The 14,922-nt window shown below is 39.9% G+C and overlaps 2 protein-coding genes across 4 annotated transcripts in view; one reads left to right on the top strand and one right to left on the bottom strand.

Annotated features, from left to right (window-relative positions):
- Window positions 1-14,447, top strand: part of gpx3 (glutathione peroxidase 3) — a 103,650-nt gene extending 89,203 nt beyond the window's left edge. For 2 of the 3 annotated variants that reach the window (XM_051933992.1, XM_028813227.2), the window contains exons 2-5: window positions 3,049-3,202; window positions 5,485-5,602; window positions 5,990-6,089; window positions 12,756-14,447. In XM_051933992.1, coding sequence (XP_051789952.1) covers window positions 3,049-3,202; window positions 5,485-5,602; window positions 5,990-6,089; window positions 12,756-13,007 — 624 coding nt within the window. In that variant the 3' untranslated portion in view covers window positions 13,008-14,447. The remainder of the gene's footprint in view (window positions 1-3,048; window positions 3,203-5,484; window positions 5,603-5,989; window positions 6,090-12,755) is intronic. The other variant, XR_007936294.1, reaches the window with a different exon arrangement.
- The window catches only part of tnip1 (TNFAIP3 interacting protein 1), a 170,295-nt gene that overhangs the window by 51,606 nt on the left and 103,767 nt on the right, over window positions 1-14,922 (bottom strand). The window lies entirely within an intron of this gene.

Here is a 14,922-nt window from a genome sequence, read left to right as displayed (position 1 = left end):
AACCATTAAAAACATCATGAACTAAGAACATCAGGCCCGCAGTGCCCAGCCAGCACCCACTCCACAGCCCAATGTACTCATAAAATAATGAAAAAGAAAAATGAGATCTGAATTACTTAGAGAGGGAAGGCAAAAAACTAATTAATTTAAAAAATCCATTTGTATTTGTATAAATCACACACATGACTGCCAATTTGAAGCACAGGAGGTGTCTGCACTTTAAATTCTTGTAGCAGATAATTCTAGCAACGTAAGAAGATTTCTAAAGATTGAGACAAAATGTAGCAGTTTGATTTCTTGCAATACAGATGTGCAAATGTTCCAGCTGTGTTTTTTTTACTCATGTGCAGTATGTTAAGCTGAGTCACAGAATTCTCTTAATTCGTGATAAAACAGAACATAGGCAATACTGCAAAATTCCTATAAAACAGAAATCCTCCCATTCACACTTGAAATAGAAACTCTTTATAATGGACATGACAAAAGGCTTTCAATAGTGTAACGTGAGCATACAAAGTGTTTGAATAAGTGGTGTGGCCAAGCCATGTTGAAATGTGGAATGACAGAACTATAAATCATGTAGCATGTCAAGTGTGAACACACCTAACAATTCCGAGCATGTCCATGCTCACGTTGCAGAGAGAGGTCATCAGCGTCATCACACAGCACCACCTGCCACTTGTTTTAAGACCGAGTCACTCTTATAGTGTATTGTGTGCACACTTAGACAGTAGCATCTTTACATATCTACTACTAGAATTGTCAACTAAATGGAAAAGCTGCACAGTCTGCAGTTTCTTGGCTCACAAGAACATCTCTGGGTGTGATCGAGTGACAATTTCTTCTGTAAAACAGGATATAATATGGAGTATAGTTAGCATGCGCCAGTACACAGGCCTTCTCAATGGGTATCACAATATTTCTGAAAAGCATACTGGTGCCCTGCTCAGGGCTTTTTTTCCTTTCTTCCAGCTCTCTGTGACTCAGAATTTAACAAAGCTATGTTACATTAAAATGTGAATGAAGCATTTGGCTGACATGCCAGGAATTAGATAAGATAGATAGATAGATAGATAGATAGATAGATAGATAGATAGATAGATAGATAGATAGATAGATAGATAGATAGATAGATAGATAGATAGATAGATAGATAGATAGATAGATAGATAGATAGATAGATAGATAGATAGATACTTTATTAATCCCAAGGGGAAATTCACATACTCCAGCAGCAGCATACTGATAAAGAACAATATTAAAGAGTGATAACAATGTAGGTAGAACAGACAGACAATAACTTTGTATAATTTTAACGTTTACCCCCCCCGGGTGGAATTGAAAACTTGCATAGTGTGGGGGAGGAACGATATCCTCAGTCTGTCAGTGGAGCAGGACAGTGACAGCTGTCTGTCACTGAGGCTGCTCCTCTGTCTGGAGATGATACTGTTCAGTGGATGCAGTGGATTCTCCATGATTGACAGGAGCCTGCTCAGTGCCCATTGCTCTGCCATGGATGTCAAACTGTCCAGCTCTGTGCCTACAATAGAGCCTGCCTTCCTCATCAGTTTGTCCAGGCGTGAGGCGTCCCTCTTCTTTATGCTGCTTCCCCAGCACACCACTGCGTAGAAGAGGGCGTTCGCCACAACTGATAGAACATCTGCAGCATCTTATTGCAGATGATGAAGGACGCCAGCCTTCTAAGGAAGTATAGTCGGCTCTGTCCTTTCTTACACAGAGCATCAGTATTGGCAGTCCAGTCCAATTTATCATCCAGCTGCACTCCCAGGTATTTATAGGTTTTTATTATATTATACATTCATACTTGAGCTAGATAATGTTGGATTTTTAATTATTACATAAGTTCTCTGAATTAAAAAACAAATCTCCACTTCCTTTTGAATGGAGATGTAAGCTGGCAAAGTCCAGAGTTTCAAAGCTAACTTGCAACAGAGAATGGTCAAATCTGTATCAGTGTCAATGGCACACCTTTGTTTGACGCTTTGGCAACCTGTGGCAACTTAGAATTCAAGTTTTTTTTTATCTATTCTCAGTTAAAGAAATATATAAAAAAGAAAACCTGTGCAAATATGTCAAACAATGAAAAAATAGAGAGTCTCCTGCTTTTAACCACACTGTCTTTAGTGTGACCGATTTGTTTGTCCTTCGGGTGAAAAATGCGGTCGTTAAAGATTCCTGGACATCTTTCAAAAAGAGTAAGGTGTTTTCTAGTGCCCAAGCTAAATGGCACACCACAGCCTGGCCGTTCTTCCCCCCTAATCATCCCAGGTCTCTAATTGACTCTCTCTCTTATCTATTTACCACATAGTCGCTAAAGTTTGGTAAGTGTACTGGCACATAAATTGCTGCTGTCACATCATTCCAGTGGATGCTGTATGTTGGTGGCTCCTCACCATCTCTTGTGCCCACCAGAGGGCACTCAAGCACCTCAAACACCCGATGCAGACAGGCTTTGGACAAATGCTTTTTTTGTGGGAAACCCTTCCAGCAAGAGTGTCCCACCACACAACCACAATTACAAAGCACAGGAATTCTCTCAGTCTTTGTCTTTCTTCTTCCCCTCTCTCACTATCTTGATCACTGCCTCCTCCACTCATCCAAGCAAGCTTCATCTCCTTCCTTCTGACTCTGGCTCCCCGAGTTGGTCCAGAAGCACTTCCATGTGAGGCGGGAGTAGGGCTCCCCAGTCCCTGCAGCACCCCCTGGTGACAACTTCAGAACCCAACAAACTCCAATTTCCAGTGCGCCCTGTGGGAATCCATAGCAACCTGGGGGACTGCCACCTAGTGACCCAGGAGGAAATAATGCCCTGAGCATGCTCGCTCACCCGGCCCTTCTATTATGAGGGCATCCCCGACATCTGCCACACTATGTAGAAGACCATTGACTAGGTTAGACAAGTTCATCATAAATGTAATTAATTGTTGTTATTATTATTGTCCAACTCACTTCATTTCAGTACAGAGATCATTTTCGCTGTTTCTGTTATTTACTGCCGAATTGCATACTTTTTTCTTTATTTGGAAGGTTTCCTGCAACTCTGAGGTGGAAGGCACCATCCACAGCTACGGGGCCATGACACTAGATGGGAGCAAGTATGTCTCTTTTAAAGAATATGCTGGGAAGACAGTCCTTTTTGTCAACGTGGCAACTTACTGAGGACTCACCATGCAGTACCTCGGTGAGTAGAGAACACAGCTCAAATGCTTAGAAACGTGTAGGTTTAACTTTTATTAAAATTGTCTGGCATTTATTCAGGAAATATGGAAGGTAAGAAAGACATCATTCTCCATTCTGTATGTTGCTGGGATTGCATTTTTTTATTAGAATTTTGCGTTAACAGTGAGTGTCTCACTAAACGGTATTTCCCTCAAAGTTAGGAAAAGTAACATTAAAAATAATAAAACAAGTGTTATGTTGGTTAATATCAGCAAAATTTCAATGTCCAGAAAAGTAACATGGCCTAACGATGCATAGCCAGGAGAAAAGCACTGCAGTTCAAAATTTTTCAAATCTAAAATTAATTAAAACATATATAATCATTTTTATTTAATCATTTAAAACTGCATATCATTAGCTTAGTTTAGATTCCATTAACTTCATTAATTCCATATGGAAATTCAGATGCATATGGCAGCAGAAACATCAAAAACAAGGATAAGGACTCATATGGATAGATAATACAGCCAGCTAATCAATCGATAAGTAAATAAATAAAAATACACTTAACTAGTACATTGGGTGGAAGCATTGAATTGCCTGATAGCAGTTGGCAGAAAATACTCCCAGAGACACTTCTTAGCACCCTGTGGTGGAATGAGCCTGTGGCTAAATGAGTTCCAAGTGCCTCCTGGAGGGGTTGGAGGGAATTTTTCATGATGATGTCTAATTCTTCCATCATCCTCTTTTCCAGATCAGTATCCACTGTGTTCAGGGCTCACCCTGTGACGGACCAGACTTTCCTGATAAGTTTATTCAGGTTTTTTGCTTTTTTGAGCTCAGGTTGCTTTCCCTGGAGACAGCAGCGTAGAACACCACACTGGATGCTATGGACTGGTAGAACATTTCAAACAGCTTGCTGCACACATCAAAAGACCTGAGCCTCCTCGTGAAGTACAGTTTGCTCTTGCCCTTCTTGTACAGCGTCACTGTGTTGTCAGCCCAGTCCAGTTTTTTGTTCTTGTGAACCCCAAGTTACTTTTAGCTCTGCACCACGTCCATGTCCTCCCCCTGAATGGTGACTGGTCTCACAGATGTCCTGGCACCATCTGACCATCTTCTCTTTGGGAAACTGGTCCTGGCAGAAATGAGCAGCTGTAGATGTTCAGTTCACCAAGGAGCATCAAGTCTTTGATGTTCAAGTCAAAGTCCCTCGAGGACACTCACGACAAGAAAGGGAGAACATGCAGATGCATTCCATACTGGACTGAAGAGCAGTAATGCAGCAATGCTATGGACCGTTATATAAACTGTAATTTCTTTTCCAGGGTTTCTTCTCAAAATATACATGAGTTTTTAATATCTACACACAATAATTTAGGTAATAAATCCTCAATCCAACCACACTATAATTTTTAAAGTAAGAAAATACAACACTGTAATATCTATTCATCCATCCATTTTCTGAATGTTTGTTTGGCTAAACATGATTGTGTGGAGTATTGAGTGCTGGACAGGATTGACCCTTAGACACAGCACAGCAGTCCATCACAGTACCCACTCATATCAATTAGCCCAGCATGCAGGTCTTTGGTATGTGGGAATGGACTGGAATGCCATGAAGCAAAGCCACCAAGACATCAGGAGAACTCACAAACGCCACATCGACAGTGAGCGGAGCTCGAGCCGCTGGTAAACACTGTTCCATCCTCTCACCTCGCTTTATCTTGTTTTAAACATTGTACTTCCATCTAGCCTTCTCTGAACCCATCAAATCCATTTCACAGGGTCGTGACCATGAAACTGGGAGCAATGAAGGAAGTAACACTGGATGGGGTGCCAATCCGTCACAAAGCACACTCACAACCACACCATAGATGTGCAAACTCCACACAGTCTGTCACCAAGTCAGCTTCAAACCTGCCCTCCAGGACCTCTGAGGCAGAAGCGCTTATTGCTGTGCCACCATATAGCTCTTAAGTAATAAACACAAGTTGAAAAATGCAATAACCTGGCACCCCATCTGAGATGCTCTGCTGAATTGCTGTCACTACTGCTGGGAGAGACAGGATAAACAGACCGTGAAAGGAGATGCGTTGAATCAAAGCCATCTATCCTGTTAAGTTATAGCCATGTAACCGTTAGTAACTGTGAACGATGATCTGACATGTTGCCACGGCAAATCATTTTCGATCCGTCTAGACGAAGTACCACAATGTTATATATAAATGCTGCTGTTCTAAGAAACATTCAAGACTCCTTAATCTCACTGGCTTGTCTTTTGACATTTCTTGTGTTTTAAAGAACTGAATGCACTACAGGAGGAGATGTCCCAGTATGGCTTTGCTATTCTGGGATTCCCTTCTAACCAATTTGGGCTGCAGGAACCTGGAAATAATGAAGAAATCTTACAAGGTTTAAAGTGAGTATTAAAAAAAAACTCTTCCATTTCTTAAGCTCGATTTATGGCTTATCACATTTTTATTACCCTTTAAACACCTCTTAGCTAACTGGCATATGGCTAACTGCAGTTCTCAAGCCATTCTATTCACTTCCAGTTACATTTAGAGCTTGTTACAAAATCTTCCTTTTAAAGATCAAATTAGAATTTGAGAATCTAATTACAGATAATTATAACATTTTGCTCCATGGCCTTGCCTCCATAGTGAATTTCTGCTCAAGAGTCAGAAAAAAAATCTCATACTGAAGCTTTCTAGATATAAAAATACAACTGGAGACACATTTTATATTTTGCCTATCTTAATTTTGGACTGTGGAGAACCTTTGTGTCTCTTTTTGCTCCCTTTAGGTATGTCAGACCAGGAAAAGATTATGTTCCAAATTTTCAGCTTTTTCAAAAGGGATTGGTGAACGGACAGAATGAGCAGAAAGTGTTTACATTCCTGAAGGTAAGCCGACTTGCTATAATTTACAAGCCATCCTTTTTCAAAAGTGTGGAGTACAGTGCCAAACACTGCTGTGCTCTTTATTAGCACTGAGTACTGTGGTGGGAGACAAAAATAATGCAGTATAACATCGTCAAACTTGTTTAATCCAATTCTGTGTTATAGAGGGCTACAGCCTATCCGGGCAGTGCTGGGTGGAAGGCTGGAAGTAGCCTCGGACAGGGCCTAGGCCTTCAGAGAGCACCATGCACAAACACATTTCAGAGTAACCTGTTTAAACAGCACTATACCTAAACAAATTAATCAGATACGCAGGTCCAACATCCCCTATCTGCTCAAAATGCAGTTGTTTGCCACAAATTAAGTGATACTTTTGTGCTCACCCTGATAGACCCCTAGATGGGTCTGCACTTGGAAAGATTCCCTTTCTCTACCCTCAGATGCTGATGCTAGCTCCACATCCTACAGATTTGTGGCAGACGTTTTACTTGAACCCAACTTAGCACAATTACAGTCTTTACAATTAAAAAGTATATTCTGTATGTGTGTATCCTGATATGTACAATGCAGAGGAAGTGAAAATATAGTTTATACATTGCTGTATAATTAATCATGTAGTAGTACTAACACTGTCATGGGCACAGAGTACAGCTGCTTCTGTTTCTGTGTCCTCTTATCTAACCTCATTGTAAGACAGTCCTGCTATCAACTGGTTAAGAGGTGCATACACATATCAGATACACCACTAGGGGGAACTGTTGTAATGTACTGTATCTAAAGGGCAGACCACTTTTCAAAATATGCTCTGCATTTAAGAATGATGTCGTACACTGGGGGTCTTCAAATGTGGTCGTGTCGGGTCATAATGGTGGCTTACAGGGTCTTGTTCTGACCCAGTTCCTTCATTACCATCCTCTGATAATGGAACATGGCTTTCATTCAGCCACATAAAGTCATTCTTAAATCGGAGATTTCACCTTTCCAAAGATCTCATTCAAATGATTTGTGGCCCAAAAGTAGTTTAGTAATTCTCAGTTTTGCGGCTTTTTTCCCTTTTACTTCTTTTCAGATATTTTATTATAAAAGATACTGCATGATGAACACACACCATGTGACAATATTAATACTACAATCGCAGGCATTAATGGGTACAAGTTAGACGGTGAACTGCTGGCTCCTTTGTCTATTGCATCTCACTGTTATTTGACAGTTGGATAAAGCTAATGTTACATCGCTCATGGGGTATGTCAGATTTGCCAACCGCAGTCACTGATCTCATCGCCGGACCATTTCAACTTAGAAAGCAGTTTTCAGTCACTTGTCTCATTTATCAACTGAATGCTGGCCTTCCAGCACAGTTGTGCTCCCCCCTTTTTGCCTGTGCTGTCCAGGATAAAAGGTGCAGCAAGTTCTACTGCATTTTAACCCACTTTTTTTTTTTTTTTTTTTTTTTTTTAAGTATAGAAACAAGGAGACATCAGAGAGACAAGCCTTTCTTCTGTTTGTGAGGCATTATATACTGCTCAAAAAAATTAAGGGAACACTTACTCATCACGGTCTAACACCAAGTCAAGGATATCAATCAGTCCAGTTAGGTAGCAGAAGCGATTGTGAATCAACTTCACCTTATCTTGTACTTCAATATGAGCATTCCTTGGTTGTCCGCTCTCTACGACTAATTTTTTCGGAGTGAGTCGCTGGGTACGTCACATTAGGCTTCATGGGACAGCACCACCAACTGCCTCCAACTTGCTCAGATTATGTAAAAGCAGGTTATGACTGAAAAGTGCTGGAAAGTCTCCTAATGTGACATAACCTTAAAAAACATGCTATTAAATACAGTGAATGCAACTGTTTAAGACTAAAATAAGGGTTGTGAATCTTAATAAGTGAATTAATGAAAATGAAATGCAAAAACTTTGTTTGAGCCACAACTGCTCCAGCAGCAATAATGGGTTTCAAATTGTAATGGCTGACCCACTCATCTGGAACTGCAGCTACACCACCAAGACCCATGGCCTGGCAAACTGAGGAAACGTTAGACCAGACAAGCCTAACTTCCTCTAAATAACAATCAATGGTTATATATGGATAGTGAAAAGAAACAAACAATAAAACAAAAAATAATTCACCCCTTCCAAAGCCCCCACACCACACACAACCCCGAAAGTGACCAGCACTACGTAGTAATAAAAAGTGCATCGATAAATATGCAACACAAACCCTCCAGTGTCCCAACACTAAACATGAAACCAGTATGACACACGGAACACCTGAAAACACACATAAAAGTCCAAAAGATTAAACAGAGGATGATTAGTGAATGTGAACCTTGTCCAGCTGGAAAGTGTCCTATGGCAATAATACTCAAATGAAATTGTTGACTTGCTCCTATCCCAAACGACAAAAAAAAAAGTCTCACCGTAATATCCTCAGCGTGTTGGTATAATCTGGAACCCTGGGGTTTTGTGTAGCGATGGTGAAGTCGTTGACGTCTAGCGTTGAAAGTGATCCGTATCAGTGCTCTCTCTTAGCTATTTTCTCTTCGGTGAAGTGTCAGTGTTGTAAGCGATCCTCCTTTTTCCTTTCGTTCTCTTGTTTAAATAGCAATGGCCCAGATGGAATTAATGTGTTTGACAGGGAAAACTATCACAATGGGTCCACAGCTTTATACTTCCCCCAGTCTTCCCAGGGGATAATATTTAAACAGACACACATAGACCATATAAACAGGACAATGCTATAAAAAGATGCAACTCAGCAGAGAACATATTTAAGACATCCCTATTCAAGTAACACTACTACAAAATTAGGGAGCTGGGTTGGAACAAACACCTGCAGCCCTTCAGTACCAAATATGAGGTCCACTGACTTATATTACAGACACCTTATCTATTCAGTGAGTTGATAAGACACCATACCTGAACCACCACCCCAAATGTAAAAAAAGAGAAAAACTTGTTGGAATTACCCACCATTGTTTTTGTCCAGTGCCATTACTTTTCTATTGAACCCGTTTAAACTGACATTTTTTTGTTCATCAATTAATCTACTGAACTCTCTTATTTAATTGACAAAGTGATTCAGTAACCAACCTTGGATGGGTTTCAGATCCTTGACAAGGGTACACTCTCTGCTACTGTGCACATTTAAGGGTCAATAATTAACCAAACAAACTCAACTTTGTCATAAGTAAGGAAGCTCATTTCAACAGACTGGGAAATTAAGCACCAAACAGAAGGTTGGGAGCATGAACTGATAGCATGTTGCTGCACCCACCACACGACAAGCCGAGGACATTGTGAAATTCAGGGGACAGACACGGGGTGTCAACACAAGGTACCAAAAGTCACAAGCCAATTAACAAAGACAAAAAAGTTCCTGACTGTTGAAAAATTATTTTCTTAGATTGTTACAAAGATCCAATTTTAGACTTTATTCATATTGTTGGACAGCTCAGTGTTCTAATACATTACTGCTACCAACTGGGCTGGAGTTTCATGTAGTGCATGAGAAGAAAAAAAAGAAATCTTTCTACTTTTTTGATTTCAGCTAAATTAACCCAAAAAGGGAATAGATTGTAAATAATGAAAGACAATCCCAGGACATGAGTTAAATATATTGCCACAGCTAATCAAACTTTTTGAAGTAAAACAATAAAAAGCGGCCCGATGCATGAACACTTAACTCTCCTCACAATTGCCTGAGCCCTTTCACACTTAGTAAAATTTCCCATTGGGATTAATAAAGTATCTATCTATCTATCTATCTATCTATCTATCTATCTATCTATCTATCTATCTAAAATAATCCAGACACTGACATTTTATTGACTTTCCTTAAAGCTTCATTTCTCTCACTAACTGCTTCCAAGCACTCCTCAGTCCACCATGGTATTGCTTTCCCCCTGTTAACACCCTTCTTTTTGGCGTTACTTCCAATGTAGTTTGGTGAATAAAGGGGGGACTTAAAAATAGTGAGAATTTTTTTCTGGAGGCTGGAGGGACATTAATTCCAACATTTGCCGCTAGGTGCATGAACTAGACTGCTCTCTGCATCATTTGGCCAAGCGGCATCCCTGAAGTGCTCAAGTGATTGTGTGACACAGTGCGGAGAGAAAACAACCCAAATTGTGGCAATCAGGCGAGTGGCTTCTGCATCTCGACAACACAGCACTTTGTCGTTCTGTTTTTTGTGAGAAACCGCCGCACACTATGGTTTCCCACCCCACCTACTCCCTGGACCTTGCAACCTGTCATTTTTTCTATTTCTAAGAATGAAGAGGGACCTTAAAGGAAAGCATTTTCAGGATGTAGAGGATGTCAAGAAGCAAACAATGGAGGCACTGAAGGCTATCACTTTGCAAGAGTTTCAGAACAGTTGTGAACAATGAAAAAAGTGGTGGGACAAGTGTACTCAGAGAGAGTATTTTGAGGATGATTAAATTTTGAAAATGCTCTGAAAAATGTACAATTAAAAAAAAAAAATTTGTTATTTTTGAGTCCCTCCTCGTACATACTGCATACTTATATTGTCATGACATTGACAAGTTGCATCAGACTGGTTGTGATTCATCAACAATATGAGCTGGCATTCCATTTTTAAAATGAGCAGCTTCAGAACCAGCTGCAGGGAGCCCCAGAAAAAAATGGCATACCTGTAAAGTCACCAAGAATTTCAACTACATTGTCAACAGAGCACTGTTCTTCTAAGAATCCATCAGCGACAGCCAGCAACACATGGTGCTACAATAAATGTTTCCTATGGAGCTATGGTGAACCCTGTCCTAGTAGCCCTGGGTGTAAGGCAGGAATCATCCCTGGACAGGGGGCCACACACGGCTAATTTAAAATCATTAAATAGCAGGCACCTCTCTGAGGATGTAAAAAGAAAACTGTAGAACCCCAATGAAAAAACAATCCAGGCACAGGAAGAACATGCAAACCCCACACTGAGTGACCAGATTTCGGTTTAATTTCAGTTGCCTTGAGCTGTGGGGCAGTATGGCTAACCACTATGCCACCATATACACTCACTGTACAAATTATTAGGAACACCATACTAATACAGCATAGACCCTCAGTTTGCTCTCTTCTTCGTGGTATGGATTCCTTAAGATTTGGAAACATTCTTTCGAGATTCAGGTTGACATAATGGCATAGTGCAATTTCTGCTGTGAATCTTCCATTCTAGCACATCCCAAAAGTGTTTAATTGAATTCAGATCCTGTGACTGGGAATGCCACTGAGGAACACTCAACTCACCATCATCTTCATGCATCCAGTTTGAGACAACTATTGCTTTGTGACATTATCATGCTGGAACCAGCCATTAGAAGAGAGGTAAACTGTAGCCATGAAGGGATCACACGGTCAACAACAATACTCAAATAGGCCGTGGCATTCAAGCAATATTGACCAGTATTAAACTGGCTGAAAATATGCCGAGAAAACATTCCCCAAAGTATTACCCCCCCCCCCCCAGACCCAGTATTATTACCCCCACAGTTTGGACTGTTGCAGCACCACAAAGCACGTTGGGTGCAAGGAATCATGCTATTGGCTCCAATTCAGACTTCACCATCTATGTGCCTCAGCAACAATCAAGACTCATCGGGCTAGACTATGTTTTTCCAGTCTTCATCTGTTTAGTTTTGTTGAGCCTGTGCCCACTGCAGCGTCATCTTTCTATTCTTGCCTGACCATTACCTTTCTGTCAGCTGAAACCAGTCTGGCCATTCTCCCCTGACCTCTCTCACCAACAAGGCACTTCCATCCACAGAACTGCTGCTCACTGGATGTTTGTTTTTTTTCCACCCCATTCAATGTAAACTCGAGAGTCTAGACAGTTAGATGTGAACATTAGCTGAAGCTCCTGGTCTGTAGCTGTATCATTTTATGCATTGTGCTGCTGCCGCCACATGATTGGCTGTTTAAGGAGGTGTGCAGTTGTTCTTAATTATGTTCTTTGAGTCTATGTACATGCACCCATTCTTTAAAGCGGTTTTGATAAAGTCAGCTGTCTTAGACAGAACAGGCACAAAATGGGATGCCATTCCACTATTTGACAAACTCCAGGTCAGAAATCAAAGCCAGCTAATTTAAGCCTGTGAGGCCGCAGCACTGGGCAAACAGAGGAATGGCCTTGTTCTTTACTTTAATACATTCTTGTTTTCATGGCGCTGGACAGTAGACTTGTTGCATGTTGGTTAGACAAGCAATGTAGAATTTCACTGTACTTTGTAATACTAGGGTGTTTATTGTGTTAGCCATTATGGATGTAGTGTGAAGTCAAGGAAAATGACACCAATAAAAGGTGTCATTTTGCTTAACTTCTCACTACTGTACTTTGTATAGTGTATATATGACAATCCAACTCCATACTACTACTATTTGCTGCACCATGGTGCTGGCCTCACATCAAGTATTCCAGTTTCTACAGATTCTTGGCAGCAGTGTCTTCAGCAGCTACTATAGAGGAGCTTTGTTTTTATTAAAGGAAAAGAAGATTTAGGAAAATTAAAACTTATTGCTTCTGTGTTTTAATTTCTGGTTGAATACTGTTCTTGGGTGCTGTTCTCAATGAATATATTTAAATAATTCTGTGACATGTGCATTTCTATTTGCGTTACCATAAACCTTACTCATTGCTTTATTCTTCCATTTTCAGAGTGCCTGCCCACCTGCTGGGGACAACTTTGGGGACACCAAAAAGCTCTTCTGGGAGCCCCTAAAGATTAATGACATCAAGTGGAATTTTGAGAAATTTCTGGTTGGGCCTGATGGCAAGCCAGTTAAACGCTGGCACCCCAGAGTGAGCGTTAATGTGGTAAAGAAAGAAATTCAGCAGTACCTTCTGTCACAGCAGGGAATGGCGCAGCAGAGAATGGATGAAATTTCTCTATTTGACTTCAAAAAATAAGATGACTTGCTAAATGAGAAATTTAACTCCATTTTGTCATGACTTGATTAGGACACCTTTTGCTGGAAGCCACACATTTTTAACACCAACTCTTTAGCTTTACTCAAATCTCATTTAGTTGCAGGATATGAAAAGTAGAAAGGCACATCATCAGAAAAGGAAAAGGCCCCTACAGACACTGTTAAAAAGAATGGGCCATATGGTCCTTTTCTCATTAATTATAAAATATCTTACAAAATATCACTTATCCCTTCATTGCCTTACAGAATTTTTGCACTCTTTTAGATGACAATTAAAGAAATGACCCTGCGGCTTCATTTTCTGTAGCCCACACTTGAAAAACTATACCCTTGCAACATCATTCAAGTTTGGCAGCCACAGCTCTTGCACAGAAAGTGTCATATTCTAAAAAGGGCAGTTCACAATTTTGATTAAAGTGAAAAATTCCACTTTAAAAACAAGAGAAACATGATATTCTCAGGTCTACTCTTGTATAATGCCTTCCATGCTTTGTGATATCACACATTACCAGTCAATATACAAATATGAAGATCCAAGTAGCTGATAATTGACTGGCTGATCTCTTTAAATACTTGTCATTTAATATTTTAAATTAGGCCATACTAATCTGTCAATTTAGGGAAAAAATTAAACCACTTTCTAATTATTTGGGATGGCCTTCCCAGCATATTGGAGGCTTCAAGGATCCATGCTGGTATTTTACACAATCCTTTTTTCCTAGTGCTTTCAGCAAAGCCCGTCTGTGATGCCCAATTACAACTGCCAGGTGAAGATGGGATACAAAGTGCCACCCAGACAATTGTAATAACTGGCAGTTAATTGTTTATTTTATAATTAAGACTTCAGCTGTTCTTAAACAAGACTGTCATGAACGGGATGGAAGAAGTTCTTGATGACATGTAACAAATATAAAATATTGTACTTTCTGCAGATTACAATTAATCACATTAGCCCATTAACAAGAAATATAAAGCAACAATTTCTTATGCAGACTCATGATGGCTTACTCGTGTAAACATATTGCCAAATACAACACCCTCTGTAAACAGCATGAAAGGGACATTATAGTGACTGCACACATAGCAAATTATCCCTGGACTGAAGAAAAAAAAACATTTTACAGTCAGTAAGAAGTGAAACGTAAATATTGAAGTTTATGCCAATTTTGTTACTTTTATTGCGAGACCTGTTGACTGAGTGTTCAGAAGTGAAAGGGTGTAGATTTATGAAGGTCAGGTTTGAAAACAGTGAATCTGTGGAACCTGTCCAGAATCTCTAGGGAATAACGGGGGCTCTTTAGTGCATTCAGGCCTCCGGAGATTCCAGCAGAGCCATTCACTCTTTCTCAACTTGTGTACTCAAACCTCAGTGTCATTCAGTTTGTATTTTACTAAAATCAAATAAATCATTTCAAATTCATTTTGCCTTTCTTTGTGTTATTTAATAAGAATAAATTATTGACAGGCACCAATGTCTGCTTTTTATTTGATATTACTCAATTCTCAGTTGTCTAAGCCAGTTATACATACATGGTTGTAATGGACCTGGAATGGTTGGAATCAATTCTGGACAAGATGCCAGTCCCTCACAATGTGAACTACCTTACATCAAGTATGGCAGGTGTGTGTATTTGGTATTAAAGCTGATCTTTTGGATTTTGATTCTTTGCCGGTAGAGACTTACCTCTTGAAACACAAAGTAACTAAATTCAGATACTATTACTTAAAAATTCATAGGGTCACTATTGTTATGTATACAGGACAGTTGAACATTTAAGTACGTGATGGTTTTGACTTTTGTTAAATGATCCCTATGCAGACAACATATAGTACATCTAAATAAAACTAATACAAATAAGAAATTAAAGGTGTCAATTTTATTTTTTAAATTGTCA

Source organism: Erpetoichthys calabaricus, chromosome 11 (genome assembly GCF_900747795.2).
Source record: "Erpetoichthys calabaricus chromosome 11, fErpCal1.3, whole genome shotgun sequence".
Lineage (NCBI taxonomy): Eukaryota > Metazoa > Chordata > Cladistia > Polypteriformes > Polypteridae > Erpetoichthys > Erpetoichthys calabaricus.
This window is presented reverse-complemented; position numbering and strand designations above follow the sequence as displayed.